At 38.7% G+C, this 24,147-nt stretch overlaps 4 protein-coding genes and 1 pseudogene across 10 annotated transcripts; 3 read left to right on the forward strand and 2 right to left on the reverse strand.

Moving 5' to 3' along the window:
* Window positions 1-790: 790 nt before the first annotated feature.
* Window positions 791-5,405, reverse strand: LOC103976075 (N-terminal acetyltransferase B complex catalytic subunit NAA20). The gene is made up of 7 exons (XM_009391261.3): window positions 5,247-5,405; window positions 4,770-4,967; window positions 4,573-4,663; window positions 4,355-4,487; window positions 2,275-2,344; window positions 1,234-1,294; window positions 791-1,135 (listed from the first exon to the last, which is right to left on the reverse strand). The coding sequence occupies exons 2-7, from the start codon at window positions 4,845-4,847 to the stop codon at window positions 1,044-1,046; spliced, it is 525 nt and encodes a 174-aa protein (XP_009389536.1). The 5' UTR covers window positions 4,848-4,967; window positions 5,247-5,405; the 3' UTR covers window positions 791-1,043.
* A 1,079-nt stretch (window positions 5,406-6,484) lies between these two features.
* LOC103976074 (B3 domain-containing protein Os11g0197600) lies at window positions 6,485-9,624 on the forward strand. Of its 2 annotated transcripts, none has more exons than XM_009391259.3 (5): window positions 6,485-6,592; window positions 7,261-7,825; window positions 8,271-8,417; window positions 8,553-8,716; window positions 9,249-9,624. In XM_009391259.3, the coding sequence occupies exons 1-5, from the start codon at window positions 6,515-6,517 to the stop codon at window positions 9,525-9,527; spliced, it is 1,233 nt and encodes a 410-aa protein (XP_009389534.2). In that variant the 5' UTR covers window positions 6,485-6,514; the 3' UTR covers window positions 9,528-9,624. The 2 variants fall into 2 exon arrangements, with proteins under 2 accessions (XP_009389534.2, XP_064995494.1); XM_065139422.1 differs by having other exon boundaries at window positions 6,523-6,698.
* Window positions 9,625-10,443: 819 nt separating this feature from the next.
* LOC103976073 (uncharacterized) lies at window positions 10,444-14,097 on the forward strand. Of its 3 annotated transcripts, XM_009391257.3 has the most exons (7): window positions 10,444-10,679; window positions 10,807-10,887; window positions 11,586-11,713; window positions 12,999-13,150; window positions 13,314-13,461; window positions 13,549-13,708; window positions 13,808-14,097. In XM_009391257.3, exons 2-7 carry the CDS (start codon window positions 10,875-10,877, stop codon window positions 13,897-13,899), a joined length of 693 nt encoding a protein of 230 aa, XP_009389532.2. In that variant the 5' UTR covers window positions 10,444-10,679; window positions 10,807-10,874; the 3' UTR covers window positions 13,900-14,097. The 3 variants fall into 3 exon arrangements, with proteins under 3 accessions (XP_009389532.2, XP_018676640.2, XP_064994754.1); XM_018821095.2 differs by lacking the exon at window positions 10,807-10,887 and having other exon boundaries at window positions 10,540-10,752; XM_065138682.1 differs by lacking the exon at window positions 10,444-10,679 and having other exon boundaries at window positions 10,749-10,887.
* A 214-nt stretch (window positions 14,098-14,311) lies between these two features.
* On the reverse strand, window positions 14,312-17,817 carry LOC135582330 (uncharacterized). Of its 4 annotated transcripts, XM_065137801.1 has the most exons (6): window positions 17,624-17,817; window positions 17,458-17,551; window positions 15,860-16,066; window positions 15,123-15,389; window positions 14,699-15,020; window positions 14,312-14,593 (listed from the first exon to the last, which is right to left on the reverse strand). In XM_065137801.1, exons 1-6 carry the CDS (start codon window positions 17,699-17,701, stop codon window positions 14,584-14,586), a joined length of 978 nt encoding a protein of 325 aa, XP_064993873.1. In that variant the 5' UTR covers window positions 17,702-17,817; the 3' UTR covers window positions 14,312-14,583. The 4 variants fall into 4 exon arrangements, with proteins under 4 accessions (XP_064993873.1, XP_064993870.1, XP_064993872.1 ...); XM_065137798.1 differs by having other exon boundaries at window positions 14,699-15,389; window positions 17,624-17,807; XM_065137800.1 differs by having other exon boundaries at window positions 14,694-15,389; window positions 17,624-17,806.
* Window positions 17,818-18,369: 552 nt separating this feature from the next.
* LOC103976387 (ATP synthase subunit beta, mitochondrial-like) lies at window positions 18,370-23,971 on the forward strand (annotated as a pseudogene).
* Window positions 23,972-24,147: the final 176 nt, after the last annotated feature.

Consider the following 24,147-nt stretch of genomic DNA (forward strand, 5'->3'; position numbering starts at 1 on the left):
ATGCATAGCAAACGACGTCGCTCTACATCTGTATTGACACAACCATTGTCCTCGTCCTCCTCTCCCTTTCTCTCACTTCTCGTTGTTGCTCTCTCTCATCTTTCTCCTCCTCCCCTTACAAGAAGTTGTAGAACTTCCTTAACTTCACTCGGCCTATCTCCAAGGACATCCCAGTGTCGTTCTTGTCGACCATAACCACAACAGCTACTGAGTCCCGAGTGATGTTGTTGTTTGCCACCACAATAACAATTGACTAAGAAAAAAAAACATAACTAAAATTATAAAATTATCTTTTTATCTATTATTTTCATGCTAGCACATGTTATATCTTTACCGATGGTATTAGAATAAATAAAATTAAATATTTCACTTTCATAATTATAATAATTTTAATTTAATTTTTTTTAATTTTAAAAATCAAAATACTAAGATGACTAAATGATAAATATGTAATTAACCCATGTTTATTCATTCTTGTTGCTACGACAGCATCGTACAGAGAACTCACAACAATGGTAGCTTGCCTTCTCCAAGCAAGCGTACAATTGGCTTGTAGAACACAATGTTTGGTTTAGGTTAGACGTGATAAACGGATTCAGAATAACATTACAGGAAAAAAAAAGAACTGTTTTCTGTATTGGCCTATCGGTGTTTTCAGAATCAGCTTATTCCAAATCGATTTCCATGGCAATGCAAATTACTATTGCATCAGACATCAATTAGCTCACAAATTACTACTGCATCATAAAGAAGTATACCCTCAAATGAAAAGGTTCGGAGATGGAGGAGCTAAATGAATATGGTGTATATTTCAACAAAATTCAACAAATTTGTTCTGACTGTCCCAAACCAGCGTCCTTAACAGCCACATAGACAAGGTGTCCTTCGTAGGAATAGCATAATCCAATGCTATCTGATCAACACAACAGTTTTCACATAAATATTATCATCCAAGACATCAAATTGATGTTTTGCTTAACACTAAAAGATACCAACAATTTGCGCATAATCACCTAATCAGTTGCAGGACTTACAAAAGCAATCTAATCATATTCAAGCTCATCCGGAGTGATAGGCCGCTTCAGGGGTATAATAGACTTCTTATCAACATCACGAGATAATGCCTTCCGCATATCTGAAAAATCAGGCAAGCAAATGAAACATAATTAGCATCATGATCTGTTTGGATAACTAAGCATGCTGTCACTTGATGTTTTGAATGAAGTCACTTACCCAACCCATCTTCTTCCCCGGAATAGTAGCGTAGTACTCTTCGGTATATCACATATCCAAGCTGTAGAAGGGAAAAAAAAAAGGTCAACAAACATAATAAATGAACACAAATATAATCAACTGCACAAGCAGGAAATCATGAGTATCAAAATAACTTGTTTGACTGAGATTTGATACCACTAAGCGAGAACAATGATTTGATATGAAGTTTTAACCAATCCAGCATCAAATCAGGGCCAGTGACTACTGTTTAGTAATACACCATGGAACTCCTTAACGAGTATAAACAAGTTGACTCTAACACCAACATCTATCTCATTCTTATAGGGCAGCTATATACAAATCCTTTAAAATATGTACAAGTTTCATGTACGCCCCTTTAAAGTTAATATCATGGTTGTCTCTATAATTTTCAAAATTCTTTCATATAGACCCATGCCCATGGATTTGTTGGACACACATTCAAAAACAAAAGTTTATCTACTTCCTACCTATGATATTTGGGATACTTCTAAAAAAGGATTGGTTGTTAGGATTCTACACAGAAATGTGGTTAGGTATTCAACACAGAAATTTGGTTTAAGTTAAGATTAGCATTCTCAAGAAAGTTATGTCGGTGACCTAACAACACAGAAATTTGGTTGTTTATAGTTTCATTCTACAACAAAATGGATCACAGTTACAATAAATAAACCACACTTTTGCTCCTTCCAGATTCACAAAGGAAACACTCATGCGGTCATCCACTAACACGATGCAATCAATTCCTCATAACTCTCCTTCCAGCTAAATATGGACTTCTTTACTGCTCTTTATCACACCATCACCTTCATTTACGTTCATAATGGTAATGGCTCCCCATCACAGAAATACTAAGTTAAAGTTTAAACAACACATAGCAGGGCTTTTTTCATTCCATTAAACACCATTTAGACTTGCCGAATCAGAACACGAGAACGTCATGATGTCTATCAAACAACAGAATGACAAAAAACAGAAATTATTTTGTCAAAAGTAAGCTGGAAGTGATAGAAGGCCTACCTTTTCATACATTTTCATGGCTGGCATGTTGGATGCCCTTACAAAAAGATCCACAAAGTATGCTTTATCGCTGCACAAGGTAACTTTATATATTAGCATGAAGAAACACCAGAATAACAAGGGGAAAACTATCACAATCCAACGATGTGTGACTTATGGCATTGCTACAACCAGAATTGTTAAACCACAAGAACAACTACTCAAAGATCAAATAGTTTCCATTGGAACATAGGAAGACAATTTTCTTTTTTATTTTGAAGGCATAAAACAGCTTTGATGAAAGTAATGATACGAACCTCAGCTGAGAAACAAGTGCTTTATGAATTACCAGATTGTTATTAGCTTGGAATTTGGCTGTAGGCACATTTGTTTCCTGTTACTGTATCTAGCAGAGACAATCACTATTCAATTTGACCATTTCCATCTTCCAAACAAAATCAAACTTGATCAATCATGAGCATGATCATCCTCATGATTAACAGAATTTAAGGTATAGAGAGAGGCCAAGGAGAGGGTTAAAGCAAAAAAAAGATCAGTCAATTCATTTTTATTGTCAAGGGTTATATTGTATAATCATTTAGCAAAAGACTACAACATTTCTACGTGCACCAAAGTGCACCTTTTAGAAAATTGATTTACTGGTACTTTGTCATCCATGAGCTGTTCAGACCACCTTCAAATTTTAAAGGCTTAAAGAAGGATGATAGATACATCAACAATAATGGAAATAACAACCTCATAGATATTGACGATAATTAAGAAACGGAAGACAAATTAATCATTCATTTGATGTCAAAGACTGCAAATGAAATGCAGGGACACCTCCTAACTCAAATACTTGGGTTAAGGTAAAGATGTTTATGCCTGTTTTGGCTATTTGTGCATAACTGCCTTGCTGAATATGAATTCATGAATGTGACCGCAGACCAATTACATCAATTAAACTGATGGCCATTGTTCTGCACATTTCCATAACAAAGTCATCTCACAAAGTATCCACAGCATGCCCAAAGGATCAGGAGAGGTTCTTTATCCAAATAATTTCTTGAGCATGAATGACTTGTTAAAGTTGCAATTCAACTTACACTAGCACATCCAGTGTCTCGACTCAATAGTGAAAAGAGAACCAGTCAGACAGTCACCTTTTAATGGAACTTCATTGTTACCATGTCTTTATAACTTATATTCAAGGAAAAGGTATGTTCAACCTTTTTGAGTATCAAATTGTTGGAAGCAATTAAGAAAATTAGAAAAAGTCATGAAGAGGGATGGATAAGGATTTCGAGCACACAAAAAAAAATGACTGCCTTGAAAAAAAAATCCCAGGATTGGTTGTCACCATCAAGTAAAGTTTTGCAAGGGCTATTTCATCCAGTTATTCAAAAATAAAAAATGAGTTGGGATATCTTTTTAATAAGAAAACAAAATTAATTTTGGTATTGGACTTGAAATGAGGACTGGCTGCTTCCATGGATTTTAACTGCCGCGTCATTTTGCTTAAGCTGGCTCCAGTGTGAACCCAATAACTCTATAAGATGACATTCAAATGCAAATCTAACTGGCACAGCTAGCTGCACTAGCAGAACAAATCTTTTAAGCTATTCTATCGATTATCTATCTATTGGGTTGTGGTTTAAAATGTAATCTACGAGAAAAGTGTCAAATTTCAATTGATCTAGAAAGATGAAAAAAGAAGAGAAAATTTTAATATTTTAAGATTAACTTGATTGCTATGACAATCGGTATGAAATGTAAAACATTTGAAACAGCAATACAAGAAGTACTGAGCATAGAAAGACATTATTTTATTATTAAATAATTCATGTAAAAACTTTTCCTAACAAGTACTTATTTTTAGGCATAAGCTCAGTTATTTGTGAGGCAACTACCATAGAATTAGAATTACAAAATTGATTTTGAATAACATCTATGTGCTCAATATAGGCAACTCCATTAAATCATGTGATAAGCGATGAGACAATCAACTGCAAGATTCAGGCGTGCACTTCAACAGAAAGCCCAGAAATTAGTCATGACTAATAAATAAACACAATAAAGGCAGAAAGAGAACAAATACTACATCTTGTCGCTGATATCCTCCAACAAGTGCATAAGTTTCTTGGCTAGTTTTTGTCTACGGTACTCAGAAGAAACAGTAACTGCAGTTACATGGCCGTGCCAAGATTCACCTTGTCCTTCAACCTTACCCATAACTGAAACAAGGACATTAGCACACTGCTACAATCAACCAGATGGTCAAACGGCACTAGAAACATAGATCTGAAATAAAGAACTTACTGTATCCCATGATATGATTACCGGGGCCCTCTGCAACGTGAAAGTAATCGGGCCACCGTGCCAGGTATGTCATGTAGAACGACATGTTGAACTGGTTGAATTCCAGAACGGGAGGCAAGGAATTTAGGTGAGCGAAAGAACCATAACGTGAACAAAGAGTGAAAGATTGAAGATGAGTAATAGAGAGGCAAGATTACGGTTTCTGTTAGATGGTCAAGATTTACAGATGCGAAACGAAGTAAATCGTTGCAGCAGAACCGGCGGATGGTCGTCATCGGCACAAATGCAGGGAGAAACAAAGCAAGATAGTTATTCAGCAAGCTTATTCTTTTATCTTCACTGCTTCGTCTTTTTCGGCTACAAAAAGCTTTTCCTTGTGGAACAAGTGCTAAACCCTAGACAGGGAAAAAAGACACAAAGAAGGTTAAATAACCTGCTGAATCCAAACAAAACAAAGGGAAAAGAAAAGAAAAGCAACGTTCTAAACAAGGAATCGTCCACTAAACCTACTTAGTCTCATTGTAAGGGTTCCTACCACGACCATTTGGCCATCGTGGAAAAAAGTGAAACAATTAGAAATCAACAAACCCTAATTAGCGTCATATGGTCTGTTATTGCACTCGCAGTACGATGTAAAAATTAGACGAAGGGGAAAAAGAAAGGTTCAGCGTCACCGGAGTCACTGGTCGATCAAGGCGATCAGGTTCCCGGACATCGACCTCCGATCCGGCGTTTTGGGCGGAGGATACGGCGACGAGGAAGAGGGCTGCGCACGAGTTGGCAGCGTAAGGCGGCGGAAGGATGTTATGGAGACGAACTTGGTGGTGAGACGAGGCCTTCACCTTTTGTTTTGATGTTGTGTGTCTCAAATATGGGTCCCACAGTCGGCCGACAACCCGAGGTGTTTCTTCTATGTTTGGTGTCGTTCGGCAGAAACGTAATCCAGTTGGCAGAGATGGAAGGCCACGTCGACAATTCTATATAGTGCGAATTCATAGCACTCCAATTTAATTCTTTTAATAACCATTCTACCCTTATCAACAGTTGTCGCCCAATCTTGGACGCACCTTCACCAAACCTTTCATTGCACCTCTGCCCTATCGATCGCCCCCCCTCAGTCGTGTCGATCGTCTCGAATAGTCGTCCATCACTCGAAGTATAATCGTCCTTGTTGGACCTCAATAATCATTTCTAGTCCTATCACTATTATCGTTGACCCTTTTTGTATTATTAATTATAAATAAACGAAAAAGGAAAAGGAATGATCGATACTATTTATTATTAATAGTAAAAAGATAGGTACTTTCATTATTATTAATAGTAAAATGATAGATACCCTGGGCGAGAATAGAAGAGATGTAACTCGTAAGATTCGCAATGATATGAGTGATACAAAGAGACGAGACAGGCGATGGATTCGACAATCCTCCTTCCTCGTATGAGGGTCACGAGCAACGATGTAGGATAAGGTCAGATAAAATAATTTTTTTATATAGTCAAAATATATTTTATGAAAAAATTTTAAAGTTTGAAATAATCTGAAAAAAAACAAAGTTGGGATTTTTTTCCGAAATTCGTCCTTCTATATATTCTCTCACCATTGTGAATGACGTCATTCACGTGAATTCGTGGCATCGAAATCGAATTGTGGGCATCCCGCTATATGAAGTTACAATCTAAATCAGCCGTCCATCACGTGATCAACGATTAGAAATCCACCAGGTCTACTGCGATCCTCAAAAGGATCAGCTGCATAGATTCAATCAAGAGACAATTATGCAACTAGTGCTCCAACGACACCTAATTGTCTTTGACGAGTTTGTGCCACGCGTCATTCGATGGATGGAGATCTGAGGGTCATTTAGATTCTTCGGAATAAAAAAGGAAGAGGAGGAGTAAAGTCTCCATGGATTCAAGCAGTCAAGCAAGGTTGAACGAAGTGATGAAGTACACTCCAATGGCGAGGTCGAGCCCCCACTTCGTCAAGGTCTTCTTCCCCGAGCTCTGCTCCGAATACCTGGTATTCCCTTCCCCTCCTCCGGCTCTCGCGTCAAAGATCAAATCTTTGGTGTCGGAGTAGCTAACAAAGCACGATGATGGTGTTTCCTTAGGGTTGTCGACACCTGGTACTGTTTTTTGGTTCTGTCCTCCTTCCAAGTATTAATCTTATAAGGAATCGACTGGTTTTCTTTCCGAGGGCAGCGAGTGGACTAGGCAGCAGTGGTTGTTTAGTTCCTTGCAGACAATCTACCAGCAATTTGTTGTATCAATGAATAACTTTTTCCCGGTGAAGTAGCTAATTAATTGAGCATGAAGTGTGAATATTTACTTTTGTGGTAATGAATATGTCTGTCCTAATTAGTACTTTGAATATATAAAAATGTACTAGTTTTCAATTTGATTGAAGAAAAAACGAGGGAGAATATATAAGATGACATGAACATGTTCAAGGGAGACCTACAGATATTGGTGGTGCAGAGAGAGGTAGAGGAAAATCTAATAGGATTTTAGTAACAAACAAAATAGTTTTGAAAGCTCTTGATTTAACTAAAGACATTGTTATGCAGGGTGCTCAATGATGGGAAAGATTCATACAGTCAATCAAATAATTGGGATATTATGGCTTCTTGTAATAGCTGTTGTGGTTGTCTAGTTCTGAATTATAGTAAATTGTTTTGTTTGCTGTAGAAAATTCCACCGGCTTTCCGTGTACACTTGGAGAATGAATCTTTGGGGATGGTTTCTTTGAGAGGTCCAAGTGGCAAGATATGGGACGTGGAGCTGGTCGATAGCTCAAACGGGCTTCGATTTGAGAGTGGATGGAAGGAGTTTGTTGTGGACCATGCCATGGAGATTGGAGACTTCTTGGTGTTCAGGCTTGAGGGGTGCTCTTGCTTCTCAGTTTTGGTGTTTGATGCCACTGCATGCGAAAAGGAGGTGGCTTTCCTTGCAATGCCTAGCTGTGGTAATGTTGCCACTGTCCGTCAGTTCATGCATGGCAAGGAGGAAGCTGTCATTGATAGGCCTCACCTGCAGGACATTGATACCGTCATTGATGTGAACAACGACTGGGAGGAAGTCCAGGACTCCAAACCTCTGGTTTTACACCCAAGTGATGTCCCAGTTGTTGAAAAAAAGAAGATGAGAAGCGTTGACTGTCTCACTTTCCAGGGATCTCCCTTGAAGGAGGCATGCATATATCCTGATAGTTTGAAGTCCAAACAATCGAAAACAGGCCCACATGTTAAAGCAGGTTGTACTTTTGTTCTCTTTGGTGCACTCAGTTTATGCATTTCTCTATCCACTTCCAACAATATCATATTTTAGTTCCTTTTTTATAATTAATATGTTGTATGATTAACTTGATATTTTCAGCTCATACTATTGACAACTGATCTGGTGAATCTTAATTATCTGTTCTCTAAGAGAAATAAATCAGCGAGGTAACTTTACCCTCTAGTACCATAGATGAAAAGTTCCAGAGTCTTATATCTTTGCAGAAGTCTTCAATCTGCTACAGTTTAATCGTGAATAAGGCTAAATGTAACCCGCAGAGTGGTCACACAAAAACATAGTTCCAATTGCGAATTTATACATTTTGTTCAGCTAGTTCTGTCTACAAAAGGTGTGATTGTTTATGCCGTCTGTTCATCTTTGATACTCAAGGTATTAATGAAAGCTAAATCTTTTGTTGGCAGTTGCTAAAGCTAGTACTTATTCTCAATCTTCTAGAACACAATCATTAAGCAAAAAACATGCGGGTTTCAGTCCATCAAAGCAATCAAATGAGCTTTTGAAGTGCTTGCGACTGCTGAAATCGAGTGAAGTTTGTCGACGTGGGGAAGGTACATGCTTTTTTCATAGAAAGTGAATGTAATATTTTCTTCTTAAAAAGTACAAATCTTTGTAGTTGCTTTATGCTTGTTTTATCGCTATAAGTAAAGCAAATTGTTGGGCCTTAGCATCTCTATTTCTTGTAGTTGTGGCAAAGGTGCAAAAAATGCCAGCTCTGTTATCGCAACGGCGGCCAGTCACAAAAGAGGAAGTATATAATGCTCTTCGAAAGGCAAAATCATTCAAATCAAAGAATCCATTTTTTCATGTAGTTATGTATGACTCTCATGTTTACACAGGCTTTTTTTTGGTAAGCACATACTAATCTATTTCACATTCCAATTTTACTAATTTGAGAATTTGTTTTTACTAATTCACATGTTTGGAAGAATTTGTTTTTACTAATTCGAGAAAGCCATTGCCTGCCTTTTTCATTCATAAATTTTCTCCCTCTTTCATATTTTTGGATGTTACTTCCTGTATAACTAATTCTAAAACCTCAATATATATATACATATATATTGTTTGATTGGATGGATTGATCATATTGCAGAGACGGAAGAGGCCTTGTGCATATCAGTGTCACCTATCTGTCTGAGGTTCTTCAATGCTAAGTTCTATAGTATATTTAGACATGACATTGCAAATACATAGTCATTAATTCCTGTTTATACTAGTCTATACACACTAGCAAGTTGAGGATCTTTGTCTGTTTCACTTGTTTCTGTTCTTGGTTTTAGATTTTGGATATTCATAAAATGATTTATATGTATATGTGTGTTTTCTTTCTATGTGGTTCTGCTCAATCCTTTCAAGTCTAAACTATGTTAAGTGGTATGCAGAATGTTCCTTCATCTTTTGCAAGATTGCACCTTCCCAAGATCTCTCAAAGGATTACTCTATGGGATGAAAATGGGAAGCCGTGGAAGGTGACCTATGTGTGCTGTAGCAACTGCGGCGGCCTAAGTGGTGGTTGGGGAGCCTTTTCTTTCACTCAGAATCTGGAGAAGCATGATGTGTGCGTCTTTGAACTAATTAAGAGATCTCTTATGAAGGTCCATATCTTCAGAGTTGTCGACAAAATAACACCATTGATCCAGAATTTTAGAGTGGAAAGTTAAAATTCTATGGCATTTTTTTCTTTTCCATCAGAAGACTGAAAGTATGTTGCTTGATTCTTCTTTTTTAATAAAGACTCAGAATTGTTTGGCGCTCTCATTGTCCAGTTATCCTCTTATGTGTCATCTTGCTCAGTGATTGTCACTGCAGTGTGTTACTGATCATCTAAGCTTTGGAAGAATTATTGGTGTCTAAAGCTGATATTCGAGTATCTGAAACTGTTTTTTGTAATAGCAACTTAGAAGCTTTTACTATGGAATTCTTGCAAGAAACTCTCAGACCATTTAATTGATTTCTTTTCCTTTAACTGATATATAGAAGGAATATTTTATGCCTCTTATCTAAACCACTACATATAATATATATATATATATATATATATATATATATATATATATATATATTACTTCTTTAATTTCTCTTAAGGAAAATGATCGCTTAAAAATCATTTTTTCTCCAATCTATTCACTTTTGGAGAGAAATTGATTCCCTTTATTTTTTATTCTCTCCAAATTTGCTTGCAAAATATTTCCTTCTTTTGTGCGAGGGAATTTATGCCTTATTTTATCTTTTTTTCTTCTCATTTCTCTACGTCCAAACATACCTCGAAGTCCACATCAAGGATTCGAATCTTGAGTTGTACTCGCCGGGTGAACTCGACACAGCTCGGACCCGACTCATGTGACATGACAACTAGGTTCATAAATCCGATCCGAGTCACGAGAACAAAGAAAGCATACTTTAATTCGCCATTCCGATCCGACGTGACTCGTTTCGACCCAACGAGGTCGACTCTGGGTCAAGAAATTTTGACCGACTCACGACTCGTCCCGATGGTCTGCGCTAATCAACGTGGGAATCACGTGACAAACGGGTGGCGGTCGGTCTAAACCCCGCACTGCCTCAACCTCAATCGGTTTCGCTTCCCATCGGTTTCCTCACCTCCGCCCTCCGCCTCCGCCTCCGCCTCCACGCATCTATTGCCGTCGCGATTTGCCCCCTTTGCTCGGCTGCGCCTCGCCCTCTCCGTACTCCACGTACGGACGATTGGGCACCGGCTTCCTCCTCTCTGTCCACCACCAAACCCTCCCGAGGGTCAATCTTGGCTGCTTCGAGCGACAGCCGATTGGGGCGAATCTTTTGTTCGTCTAGAGGTTTCGGCATCTTTTTGTTTCGCTCCTCATCTTCGGATAATGGGGGAGGACGGTTGTGCTAAGTTCGTTAATGGTTTGGCGGATGATTTGTTCTTATTCGGATAGTGTACTTGTGCTTTTGTTGCAGAAATTTCGATTAGATCATTGCATTGGTTGTTTGAAGCAATAGAGGATTGAGTTTGAAAGAGGGAGCTCATGGCCGATTGGGGTTAGTTGTCATTGAACTATAGATTTTGGGATGATCGCTTTTTAATTTAGGAAAAAAAGACTAATATGGTTAAGTCTTAAAAAATTAGTCGTAATTTTGTTATTCATAGTTGTTTGCAGTGGCAAACATGTTTTATTTTTGACTTTAGGAGTAATTAAGATTAATACCATGACTGTCGCCATTGATACTTGTGGGCACAAGTTGTATGCACTCATATCTTGGATGTGATTCAGCACTTACGATTTTGACAATAAGACGCCTGAGATAGAAATAACTGTTAATCTTACAGCTATCATGAATGTCAGAATTCCTACCTTGATCATTGCCTCTCATCAGACATTAGGACCATTAGAATTTCTCGTTTTGGGCTTATTTTGCCGGAATCTGAAGCACTGCTCTTCAGATTTTTTTGACAACATCATAATCTTATCTCTCAAATACTTGAATTCCATTTTCTATTGAGATTCATTACTTGTTAACATTTTTCTGTAAGACATACATAGGTTTTATGGGGGAAATAGGTCTTTGATGTGTCTATTTGTGTGATACATCTGTATAAAATGGTGTAGTCTAGTATATGACAGTGTATTTCCTTGCAGGGTGAAGTATCTTGCATCCTTCTTCTGTTTGTGGTCCCTCCTGTGATGTGTTTTGCTAGTATAGCCATGTTCATTTCTTTCTTCATTCTTCTTTCTCAGAAGAAGACGACTTTGAACCAGCGCGGCCAAGTTTAATAACTAATCAGCCAAAGAGTCAGTGGGATGATGAGGATGTGGAAGATGAAGATATCAAAGAATCCTGGGAAGATGAGGAAGTTCCTGTGCAGGTAAAGTTGTTCAAATATGTCCGGTGGCATGATATGCATGTTGGTGATTTCATAGATGTAGTTATGAGATTTTTTTCCCTTCCCGGAATATGTGGATGGTCCTATCGCTATCCTGGAACTTATAATTTGGTTATGGATGATGCTGATGTGAATTAATTAATCTAGTTGTTCTTTAATTGTAGCTTTCCAGTAAAATGTGCTTTGCAGGTAAAATAAAGGTTTTGGTCCACTTGTAATGAAAAGGAAAGTAAATATCCTTGAATATATGTGTAGTTGTGCTCACCCTTCTGTATGTAGGTCAATTTCTGGCATGGGACATTGCATGGTACTGAGGAAATATCGACTAGCAGGTCTGAGGAAATTCATAGTACATAGTGCTGTCTTGTCTTACTGAAATGAAATATGGAACTGGACATTATGTATTTGTACAAGTTAATGATTTAGGTTCACCAAGCAACTAAATTATAAATTGATGTGTTATAGAATTATCCACCTATATCTGCTGGATGTTCGTTGGATGGTTTTTCTATACATATAAGAAAGTTATGGTATTCTTAAAGAAGCCAAATTGACTTGAATCTAATAGTTAATTCGTTGAACAAAAAGAAAACAGTACTCTGTAGCTCTACGGACTGGATTAATATATGTATTTCTACATATTTATGGTAGAATGCTCACATTATCTACATATTATGTTATTTTATCTTCATTTGCTTTTTAAATAGATATTAAAACATCTTCATTGAATATGATAAGAAACTAGAGATGGGGGTTGTTCGGGGATTGTTAGCATTGAGGATTTAGCTTCTTCATTGAACAGTTGGGTTTTTCAAGAAATTGCTTAGGGACACAAGTCTATGGTGCCTTACTATTATCAGTATGGACAAACATCTTCTGTAACATCATCACATGGTAGTGCCTTTCAACTATCTCAAAAGTGCAATAGTTCTTTTGTTGGATCCATGTTTACATTGTCTTGGATGCAGTGACACTGGTGTATCCTCAGCCTCTAACTGCACTCTCACTGGGTTGCTTTTAGGCGTTCCTGCAAAAATGCAGCTCCATTATTGTATATGTCCAATAGTTGCTTTGATTAATTCCTTCACTGCAAACCTCTTTGTTGTTCTCGTTTGGATAAAAGAGTTTTGTGAATCTGTTATTCTAAAACAGTTGAAAGATGTATGTTGGTATTCCGTGGGACAACAGAGGAGGGTGCTAATTTTCATATGTATATATGTACATACATATATATAGTGAGATGTAAATTGTGATTTTGTTGATGCAGGCACCTAAACCAGAACATGTGGTAGAAACTGCTGCACCAAAGCCAGGTCGCAAAGGCACTGGAAAGAAAGAAAAAGTACCTGAAGCAAAGACGAGCGAAATTGCTAGTGAAGTTCTAGCAGATCCTCTTGCTGAGAAACTTCGACAACAAAGGTTAAACAATTGTTGTGTTTCTTGTTTATGTTTTCAAGGGATTCACTCTGGGTAATGTCTCCCTTGTGTAGTAATATAATCAGGACAAGATACTAGTTACCTTTATTTTAGCCATTTTGGTCACAGGTGCTTTCATTGGCTAACACGTGACAACTCTTGGCAGACTTGTTGAAGAAGCTGACTACAAATCAACTGCTGAGTTGTTTGCCAGGAAAGGTGATGAAAAATCCCTAGATAACTTTATTCCCAATTCAGAGGATGATTTCTCAGAGTATGCGGAGCTTCTCTCTCATAAAATCCAGCCTCACGAGGTTTGCAGATCTGTCTGAAGATTTTTTGAATCTTTTACTGGTACCCGTTCTCTTTGTATTGACCTACTTTACTTATTTATTCTTCAGAAAAGCTTTCATTACATAGGCTTTCTTAAAGCCATTATGAGGCTCTCTATGACTTCTTTAAAAGCAGCAGATGCGAAAGAAATAGCTTCTGCTGTTACAGCAATTGCAAATGAAAAACTCAAGGCAGAAAAGGAAGCTAATGCGGGCAAGAAGAAACTAGGTAAGTATTTAGAATGGCCTCGTTTTAGGATATATATCTGCTGCCATCCTGACACAGAATAGTGATGGAATATTTTGTTTCACTGATATAATTTGACAGGCACAAAGAAAAAGCAGCTTCATGTAGATAGGGCAGAGGACGAGTTTGCTGCCGGTGGCTATGATGATATGGATGATTATGACTTCATGTGAGTAGTTGGGTTGGTTTCCTCTTTCTATATGTACTATCACATAATGGTCTGAGGTGGATAAGAACCATCAATGTGGCAATTTCCTGTGCCCTACACAAGGCTCTTGAGGAAATGTAAAGACCCTTGTGCATTTATTTGAGTGGGTTTTGTTCTCACCTGTTTCCTATTTTGGTGGAAAATTTATGAACAAGTTTTGCAATTATTGTGTGTAGAACTGTATGCTGTTTTTGGTTAAAGAAATGTTATATTCGTTGTTTGTCATACAGAACTCTATTAAGGTTGGCATACGGACATATTTCCTTCCTTGGGGGCATGTTGGCATTGTCATTCAGTCCTAATTTACCTGTTGGTGATTACCTTTTTGTTTTTTTTTCCTGAACGAAGAATAAACTCCTTGGAAATAAACTTGGAAGTATGTAATCGAACATGCATTGCAATCATCTCGATACAAAAGGTTTACTCACTGATAGGCTCCACTCGAAATTTACAAGAATTAGAAAAAAAATTAAATAGGAAAAACTCATCCCTTTGTTTTTGTCATTCCTTTTATGGAATCCTCTGCTGCATGCTGCTCAAATTCCAGAACCAGCAATCTCCATTTGATTAGGACAAAGCTTTGTTCTATATCTTGCATCATAAGACAAATCCATAGTAGCTGTAAGTAATGGCTTCCACAACAAACATGTCAAAGGTACCTATTGCCAAGATTCCAAACATTATAAGCCAGAGGAGGAATTAAAACGTCATTGCCTCGTTACTTTGAGCTAATATAATGTGAATAACAAGAATGTATACATTACACGGCTAGCCTTCCCATTTCAGCTGTTAGATCACCACCCAATCCATGCTGCAGGTTTCCCAAAGAACTCTCCAATTGTTTGAAGGTGCCATAAACACCGTCAGGTGAGCCTTCAAGACTCTTAACTTCAACGTGCATCTTATCAACTAAGCAATGCATCTTGTTGGCACTCGACTTCATCTGAGAAATCTCCTGTGGTGGATAGACACAAGCTCCCAGCTCGTTCACCTCTTGACCCATCTCCCGACAGAAACTAAGAAGTTTCTCCAAGGAATCGGTGGATTCCTTGCTGCTAATTTTGAGGCTGGAGCTCTTGAGCAAGCCTGTGATAAAACGAATAAGCTCTTTAATGACAGCTAGTGTATCAGAAACCACACTGATGATCAATTGTGCAATTGCCATCTCCTCGTCCGAGAGGTCATCACCGATATCAGCTTCAGTTAAGTCACCCTCTTCATCAGATGTTGACTCGGCAGCCTTATTGGACACTCCATCTCCCAAGTCATTAGATGCAGCACATTTGAGCTCACCCATTTCCCGAAGAACATCCTTCACTGAAACTGCAACCTGAGTTATGGCTCGCCCAACAGCAGTGCAGTTTGTAGTTGGGGTTTTCTTGAGGGCAGCACTCGCTTCCCAAACTGTTCCTGCTAGCTGTGAGATGGAAAATCTCTTCTCGTGATCATGGGACCCTGCAAAAAGTTCATAAATGTATTACATTCTTCTGGTTTCAAGCTAATAAAACATGTTAGATTTGTTAGTGTAACAAGAACACAATATAGTTTTTTGAGGGAAAAAAGAAGAAAAAAAACTAGTGCTCTTTTCTCCAAGGGTAAAAAATCCATAAAATTATCACTGAAATCAGTCATGTAACCAGACCGGTGAATCTTTTCTCCAAGGGTTAAAAATCCATAAAATGATGACTGAAATCACTCATGTATCTAGACTGATTTCACCGGTCAACATTAAGATCCAAAATTAATCTTTTTTTTTGTGTTTTTAAGTTTAGCACTTGTCTAATTGTAACTTGCTAATCAGATTATGGAAATGGATCATATCTTGACGGTGGTGAAGAAAAGAAAAGGTCAATCTATAGCCACGATATTTAGAACTTTCAAATCTAAAACAGCAAATGGATTCACAAGTAAAGCATGATATGCACCGTAGGACACTGCTTCTCTTAATAGTGCAAGGCTGCAATCGACAACTTGCTTGGCAGAAGCATAGATACTTGCATGGAGGGTGGGCCCCGCTCCAACTGTGCTTCCATGGCAAAGTAAGACAAAACCATGAATTATGTTACAATATGCGCCCATGTTCTCCTCTAATGCCTTGGCATCGGGTGCTTCTCCACTCCAAAGCATTCCAGCTGCATAATAGCATAAGCACAATTAAGGACTACATCTAACAAAGCAAATTCAAATACTGAATAGATACCATCCCGAGGGGATAGCTTCATGCATTTTGATATCATAAATTAACATCATTCTACAAATCAAAACATGTTCAATAATACTAATGGAAGCTACTTATGAAAACAGAATCAAAGCAAAATATTTAAGTATACTAATTAACCATGCACTGATTAAGGAGATAACATAAACTGATGGCTTGATGCTGAGCCACAGACATTTTTTACCTCCAAATCCTTCCCACAAGAAATACAGTGTCTTTCCAAGTATATTCAGAAATTTAGACTTACTGACCTCTGCACCATTTAAATAATTACACCCCAGAAAAGAAATATTAGAAGTACAACACTTGTCAATCTGCATTGCCCATGAATTGATTGCTAAGATTGCTCGAAAATGATTAAAATTAGTAACCGATACAATCATCAGTCATTCAACCATATTTGTTAAAAATCACCAAATGGTAACAATTTCAGTAAGCAAGTAGCCACCAAAACATAAAGTCTGATATTATACACCACATATACAATAGTATTGTGTAATTCTGATCTGATTATGGATTATTTCTCAATATTATAGCCAAAAGTTGTAAAGAATAAGCTAAAATTCATCAAACTAAACCAGATTGACCAATTTTGGCAAACTCTTAACTAATTTTATAGCCTCAAAAATGAAAAATCAGGAAGATGGAAAGGAGAAAAAAAAGAAGAGTGGGCTCAAAGAATGAAATAAATTCCCTTGTCTTTATTTCCTATGTCATTTTCCCTATTCGTCTCCTTACCTCCACTGCTCGCCGCTGCTTTTCTATTCATTTGAGGTTGTCAGGTTGTCTATAATTCATCAACCTTCAATTTAGTTTAATTGATTCTAGCCAATTCTGATCAATTTCTAGCTATAAAGGCAAGAAGTCTGCAAAAGTTTGTCAAGTGTATTGTATCAAACTTGACTGATACTATGATAATGAAAAGGCACCCTGATCAAATTGCTCCCGGAAGCTGTAGCAGATGACATATAATTAATCGAGCACCAACTTTGATGCTACTTGGAATTCCAAGTAAAATCGACCCATGTTTCTTGAAACACAGCATGGACAGAAAACTAAACTAACACAAATTTAAGTTTCTAATGCCTAAACAGATTAGAGTAGTAGCAGAAGAATAGGATATATTCTCCTTCATGGAGCTGAAACCCATTCATAACCATCGGATGCTGCTGTGTTGCCTTTCAATCAGTACTATTCCACTAATTCTAGTCAGATGTGGTGGCTTCTGATTCTACATGATGGCTTAAGAAGATGCAAAATACTCATTTGATCAAAATTAATCGTAAAAAGAAAGAGCACGCGCACCCATAGTTGCTTGTTTGGAGACCTCATCCCCCAACTTGGTAACTTCCGACCAATCCACCTTGTCCAGAGACGAACCGGCGGAGTGCTCCAACATCTGCCATCGCAATCGCGGCACGGATGAATGAAGGCGATGACTAACAAGCGAAGAACACCAAGATAGCCGTACCTGGAACGTCTCCTGGATGCTGTGGACGTGAGACTCGAGGACTCGAGAGAGATGCGCCCATTTCGCGCTCTTCGACATCTCGGCGGCGATCGTGGAGTGGTGAGACCGGAGGAGGAGAGCCCGAGTTGAAGCGTAATGTCACCAAACTGGTCCATGTGAACCCTAAGGTCAAATCAGCTGCTCTAAGCCGGTCCATGTGAACCCTAAGTCAAATCGGTGCCTTCAAGCCGCTCCATGCAACACATGGACCGGCTCCGGGTGAGGATGGTCCGTAAGGTATAACAACCCAATTAAGCTCTTAATGTCATCTTAAAATAATTAAATAAGAACATATACTGATACCTTCGGCTCTGGGCACATCATACGTTTCGCTCCCTGTGGCCAACCTGCAATGTGCTTGGAGGACAGCAGTGGGCCAACAGTAGATTTTATATGGGTCCCACTCATTCGGTACAATCGAAACGGTGCCAGGTGGGGCAGTAAAAATACTGGACACATCTACTCTATTCGCGCCGCCACCAAACAATGTTAAGCTCACTTTGTTACCTGCTTTGTGATTGGTGAAAGAAACGCCATTCGCGCATTGGTTGTGGGCCCACAAGACTTGTTATATGTCTAAAAACTAACAGGTAGGGAAATATTAGACAATATATAAATTACTAATAATATTTAAAGAAAGCGATGCGTTGTGTCGCCCTCTCACCGGTTGTTTCGGCCGAGTTTAGAATCTGAAAACCCGAATCTGATCTCTCTCCTCTCCGATCCGGCCGCCATGGCCTCCCGCCGCCGCAACACCCTCGCCACCTGCGCCGACTCCTCCTCCCAAACCGGCCTCGGGGCCCAGTGGAAAGATCACTGACGAATTCACCGACGCCGGCGCGATCGGGAAGGTATGCCAGGTGATCGGCGCCGTCGTCGATGTCCGATTCGACGAGGGGCTGCCCCCGATCATAACAGCGCTGGAGGTGCTCGACAACCAGATCCGGCTCGTCCTCGAGGTCGCGCAGCATCTGGGGGAGAACATGGTGCGGACGATCGCCATGGACGGAACCGAAGGTCTCGTCCGCGGGCAGAGAGTCCTGAAAACTGGTTCGCCCATCACTGTGAGCCTCGAGACCTCTTCTCTCCTCTTTTCAATCGGAATGGCCTTTCTTTGCGATCGACATCAAAAACAATTCTTGTACAATGCCGATATATTTTTTCTCGGGTAGTGGTGAGATGATGAGTGCAAAGCAATTGTTATTTATGTCAAAGATGACTGTAGCAATGTAAATAAAAGGTAAGCTTTCTTTTTCAAACAGATCATTAGCCGAGTAATGTAGCATATGAGCTTAAATTTGGATATGGCTCTAGATTGATTTTGTAAATCATTATTTGTATATATTGATATTTATCTGTTTACTTCAGTAACAGCTAGAAAGTCAACAAGACAAGTTTTTTCCTCTTTTTTCTTTCAGCTTACGCTGTAACTAATTCTGTGTCCTCAGAAAGCATTCACACTTATTAATGTCGTTCCCCATGTTGTGAATATTGACCATCCAATGTCTTTTGTGGTGACTGAGTATTACAAATATTGATTGGTGGACTTGGTCGAGTTACTTCTGTTTTGGCAATACTCTTAATTCATATGAACATAGATGATAACCTCATCATCATGTTTTTTCATATCTGGTTATTTGGTAAAGTGAGATATATGTAATTTTACTTATGTTTTTTATGGCTTCTTTTCTTTGTTCAGATGCATGTTACCTTAATTTTTCGCACCTGGTTATTTGGTAGCAGTAATAAATATGCAATTTCACTTACAATTTGTGGCTTCTCTACTTGTGTAGGTCCCAGTCGATAGGGCTACCGTTGGCCGCATTATGAATGTTATTGGGGAACCGTTAGATGAGAAGGGTGACATCAGTAAGATTTCAGAGTTTTATTTATTATTTCTTTACACTTGGTTCAAATTAATTTCATATTTTATGATATTATGCATGCTTATATCTAATTTATTTGTTGCTTTCTTTTCATGGCAAAGAGACAAGTCATTTTCTTCCCATTCATCGCGAGGCACCTGCTTTTGTTGAGCAGGCAGCAGAACAACAGATTCTTGTCACGGGAATCAAGGTGTGGTTTACTTCACCTGCCTGTGTCAGATGCATTTTTCCTCTTGGTATTGTTTATAATGTTGTTTTGTTTAAACTCCTGTATTTTTCTCTTTTTTTCTTCAGATTAGTATTGAAGTGCTCTGCCTATCATAACTTTCACATTTTAATAGGTTGTTGATCTTCTGGCACCTTATCAAAGGGGTGGAAAGATTGGTTTGTTTGGTGGTTCCAGTGTGGGTAAAACTGTACTAATCATGGAACTGATCAACAATGTTGCAAAAGCTCATGGTTGGTCTAAAGAGTTGTTCATTTATTCTTGATATTGATGATCGGTAATTAACTTGAATCATCAAATTCGTTGCAAAGGTGGTTTCTCTGTCTTTGCCGGTGTTGGGGAACGTACTCGTGAGGGCAATGATTTGTTCAGAGAAATGATTGAGAGTGGTGTTATTAAGCTTGGAGACAAGCAGGTCCATTTGGAATCATCTTCTTATTGTTTTTTATTATTATGCTGTTTTAATGCTTTTTTCTAATGATAGTGTTTGTTTACTTGGTTTGTATGTCAGGGTGAAAGCAAGTGTGCTCTTGCATATGGGCAAATGAACGAGCCCTTGTGCACGCATTGGTTTGACTGGGTTGACAGTTGCTGAGCACTTCCGAGATGCTGAGGGGCAGGATGTGCTTCTCTTTATTGACAACATTTTTCACTTCACACAAGTACGTCTGTAGAGATCTTGAATTTTGAATATTTTATCTTAGTATCACTTTTGTACTCTATACTTGGTATCCTCATACAGTTTGAATTAGCTAGGCAAACTCTGAAGTGTCTGCCTTGCTTGGTCGTATACCCTCTGCTGTTGGCTACCAACCAACCCTTGCTACTGATCTTGGAGGGCTGCAAGAACGTATTACAACAACAAAGAAAGGATCTATTACTTCAGTGCAAGCTATTTATGTCCCTGCTGATGACTTGACAGATCCGGCTCCTGCAACAACCTTTGCCCATCTGGACGCTACGACCGTGCTTTCGCGACAGGTTTATATATGCAGTTGGTATTCTGTAAGCTGTTTCTGTCAGTGTGTTAAATGTCTTACCATCCTAGTTTAATTTCATGGGCTTTGTTTTTCCACTCATAGATTTCTGAGCTCGGCACCTATCCTGCTGTCGACCCTCTTGACTCCACATCCAGAATGCTTTCTCCACACATGTTGGGGGAAGAACACTATAACACTGCTCGTGGTGTTCAGAAGGTCCTCCAAAACTATAAGAACCTACAAGATATCATTGCAATTCTGGGAATGGATGAACTCAGTGAAGATGATAAGTTGACAGTTGCTTGTGCTCGAAAGATCCAGCGGTTCCTGAGCCAGCCTTTCCATGTTGCTGAGGTATTCACAGGTGCACCTGGAAAATATGTCGAACTGAAAGAAAGTGTTAACAGCTTTCAGGTTAGAAAATCAGGAACCTATTTCAAAGACTTGTGTTTTCAAGTTCTTATTCTTCTTTTAAGCAAATTGGATGCTCTGTTTGTGTTAGTCTAGTAAAGTGTTTCTCATGTGTCAGAGGTATCAGATCTTTGGCACATACATGTTCTGGTGATTACTACATTATGAAATTCTATTCTTAAGCATACAATCCACAAGTGCTTCAGAAAGTTGCATGTTGAAAGAGGGAAGAGATAGAAATGTAATAACGATTTTCCAGTATATGGGCTAGTTCTATGCATAATTTTTTATAAAACAATCACTCTGTGCCAATTTAACCAACAAATAAAATTAACTACAAAGACACGTGTGAAATTTTGCACTCTGCATACTGGAGTCAAGATGGTGATAAGATAAAAAACTTACTAGCAGATCCAATAATATGATTTTTCTTAAATATTTTTGTTTTGTTTGACTTGACTACATGGTATGTTGCCTTATCACATTTTATAGAGCAGACTGGACCCTTCTGAGCACACCCAAAGACCCATTGTAAGTCAATCTAGCCATTGTCCAGCTAGCCTGAAGAGGGGTGATCAACCTTATCTTGTTCTTGGATGGCAGCCTGCTTTAGATTGGGCTTGGCAAACATAAGGCCAAGAGGTGGATGGAGCCTCAAAGCTTGATTATAGCTTGTTCTTGATCGGAATATCAGTGGCTTTGAAGTTAGGAACTGACTTTTAAATGGAATTCTGTACAAGCTAGATAAGGAAGGACAACCTTCCTGTTCGGGTGGGATTGAAGATCCAGTCAAAGAAGGATCTCTGGCAGGCTAAACAAAGAAAATGATGAAAAGATGAAGATGATATTCTAGAATTCCATCCCTATTAAAACATGGGCTGGCTGACGGCTACCACTTCGGATGGAGTCTGAGGTCGATGGTCCTTGTCGAGAGGGGATGACAAGCAGATAGGGCCTACCATAGATGATCAGCCATGTTTCTTTAATGGATGACAGCAACTACATCAACAGATGAGATTTACTTCGATTATTTGACATACTTTTTATAATATTACTCATATTATTCCTAGAACTATATGGATTAGATTAGAACCCTTCTTAAATTAAGAGAATTGAAAACCATTAGCCCTATAAATATGATTTGATGTTTGGTCTATAGCCATTTCTCGGAATTTGGCTACTGTTTCATGTAAAAATTTTGGTTATCAGAATAGTTATCACCTGTATTTGGGAGATCCATGTTGCTCCTTAAATTTGAGATTGTCCTGATAGGTTACTAACATTAGTGTTCCCCCTTCTTGAGAAATGTATGTGCCTAACTGTCCATCAACAGACTTTTCATGACAATGCATTGCAGCAGGCTCCACTAAGCTTTTGTGCATTGCTGCAATACTAAATGTGTGTAACTTGATACACAGATATTGGAGACCCAGTTTCGGCTATTGTGTCATCGGCCATTCTACGGCATGTGAATAAAAGGGATAGTGCGCATCTTTGAGATCGTGCCATAAAATATTACATTCTTCTGAGATGCAATATGTTTGCAAAGTACTACATTCTTTAAATCTCAATGTCTCCTTAGCTTTTGAGTTTGTTCAACTGCTTGTTTTGCTTGAGCCTATTGGACTTATCTCTGTAACTGCTGTTCGCGTGTATGTTGGTTCATGTGATTTACGCTTTTATACCATGTTTGGCAGGGTGTTTTGGATGGGAAGTATGATGACCTGCCTGAGCAGTCATTTTACATGGTTGGAGTACTAGAGGAAGTCATCACAAAGGCAGAGAAGATTTCTAAGGAGGCAGCAGCATGATAGGAACTCACTACTATCCATATTTAGTACCCTTTGAGGATGCAGCTGGTGCTTCCTGCATTCAACAAATTGCAATTTTGAAGTGGTGACTTAAATCTTTATGCTTCTTTAGTCCTGGGTCAGATTTGTGGCTCGTTAGAGATGAGAACACATCATGGTCCTTCAAGGATACATTTGGCCCAATACGAGAATGCAGAGATCTGTTTGATCATGCACTAAGATGGAACTTTCAAATGTCTATTCAAGTTAAGTATTTGTGTGCATTGGCTGTAAGGCAAATGGATTCGTTTTCAAAAGTGGCTGTGCATGAGTTCACATGGACAATTATTGGTGCTGATCTAGTTTCTTCTTGTGGTGCATCTTCTGGCCTCCAAGAAATAGAACGTCCATATCAGCAATTTAATGCTCAGGGGCAGCTGGAGACTAGAAAACAATTGCTTGCTAATTGTGCAGTTGATCTTTCCATTTCTTCTGAACTTATTAAGTCTAAGGGACTATGAACTGCACACGGGGAAACCTGCACCGGCCACCAATCCAGCCAGCCTTACATTTCTTCTTGTAGGGAGTGATTGCTCTACTCAAAGCTGGCTTTGTGGTTGTGGAAAAGCTGCAGCAGCCTATGCCTCTCAAAGCTGTAATTGGCATCTGGAATTGCAATTATTGGAGCGGTGGGATGGACTCATTGTAATAATGCCTCTCATTTAACGTTTGGAGAGAGTCCTTTTCCTGCGATTTGCTGGAATACTTGGAAATGAGAGTCTTTACTCATCATCCATGTCCAACCAAACTGGTGAGCAGCAATCATTAGAACCTGGATATTATTACCACCAGCGACGCCATCTGTTTCTTTGCATAATTGAAGCCCCTATTAGGTGCTTCGCAAAGTTGCGTACCGTGTAGTGGACGCCGTTATTATTATTGTACAAGGTATGCATATATTTATCTGTATACACAGTAAGAAAAAGAATAATCGAATGCAGAGTCTCTCACCAATACGAGTGATTAATTACTGTTCTTCGAATTTTATTTTTTTTAATGATAAAATTCATGTGTGACTTCCATCGTTGCTCCTAACCAAAGTTGACTCTAATGAACTTATTTAGAGGGTATTTTGGAGAATTTTGCATGTAAAAGGTTGATTAGAAAGTCATATATAGAGTATATTAGTATC

The sequence above is a fragment of the Musa acuminata genome, chromosome BXJ3-2 (genome assembly GCF_036884655.1).
Source record: "Musa acuminata AAA Group cultivar baxijiao chromosome BXJ3-2, Cavendish_Baxijiao_AAA, whole genome shotgun sequence".
NCBI classification, from domain to species: domain Eukaryota; kingdom Viridiplantae; phylum Streptophyta; class Magnoliopsida; order Zingiberales; family Musaceae; genus Musa; species Musa acuminata.

Bases quoted from the DNA above. Each gene is read 5' to 3' on its own strand.
- LOC103976073 (XM_018821095.2), top strand. From the start codon at position 10,719: ATGGGGGAGGACGGTTGTGCTAAGTTCGTTAATG. The intron at 11,714-12,998 runs GTAAAGTTGTTC...TTGTTGATGCAG, and splicing joins ATGAGGAAGTTCCTGTGCAG to GCACCTAAACCAGAACATGT. The intron at 13,709-13,807 runs GTAAGTATTTAG...ATAATTTGACAG, and splicing joins TGCGGGCAAGAAGAAACTAG to GCACAAAGAAAAAGCAGCTT.
- LOC103976075 (XM_009391261.3), bottom strand. From the start codon at position 4,847: ATGACGACCATCCGCCGGTTCTGCTGCAACGATTTACTTCGTTTCGCA. The intron at 4,664-4,769 runs GTAATCTTGCCT...GAATTCAACCAG, and splicing joins TTGACCATCTAACAGAAACC to TTCAACATGTCGTTCTACAT. The intron at 1,136-1,233 runs GTAAGTGACTTC...CTGATTTTTCAG, and splicing joins CGGGGAAGAAGATGGGTTGG to ATATGCGGAAGGCATTATCT.
- LOC135582330 (XM_065137798.1), bottom strand. From the start codon at position 17,701: ATGTCGAAGAGCGCGAAATGGGCGCATCTCTCTCGAGTCCTCGAGTCT. The intron at 16,067-17,457 runs GTGCGCGTGCTC...GCTATTATGCAG, and splicing joins CTCCAAACAAGCAACTATGG to CTGGAATGCTTTGGAGTGGA. The intron at 15,390-15,859 runs GTGCATATCATG...AACTTTTTGCAG, and splicing joins AAGAGAAGCAGTGTCCTACG to GGTCCCATGATCACGAGAAG.
- LOC103976074 (XM_009391259.3), top strand. From the start codon at position 6,515: ATGAAGTACACTCCAATGGCGAGGTCGAGCCCCCACTTCGTCAAGGTC. The intron at 6,593-7,260 runs GTATTCCCTTCC...TGTTTGCTGTAG, and splicing joins AGCTCTGCTCCGAATACCTG to AAAATTCCACCGGCTTTCCG. The intron at 8,418-8,552 runs GTACATGCTTTT...TATTTCTTGTAG, and splicing joins AGTTTGTCGACGTGGGGAAG to TTGTGGCAAAGGTGCAAAAA.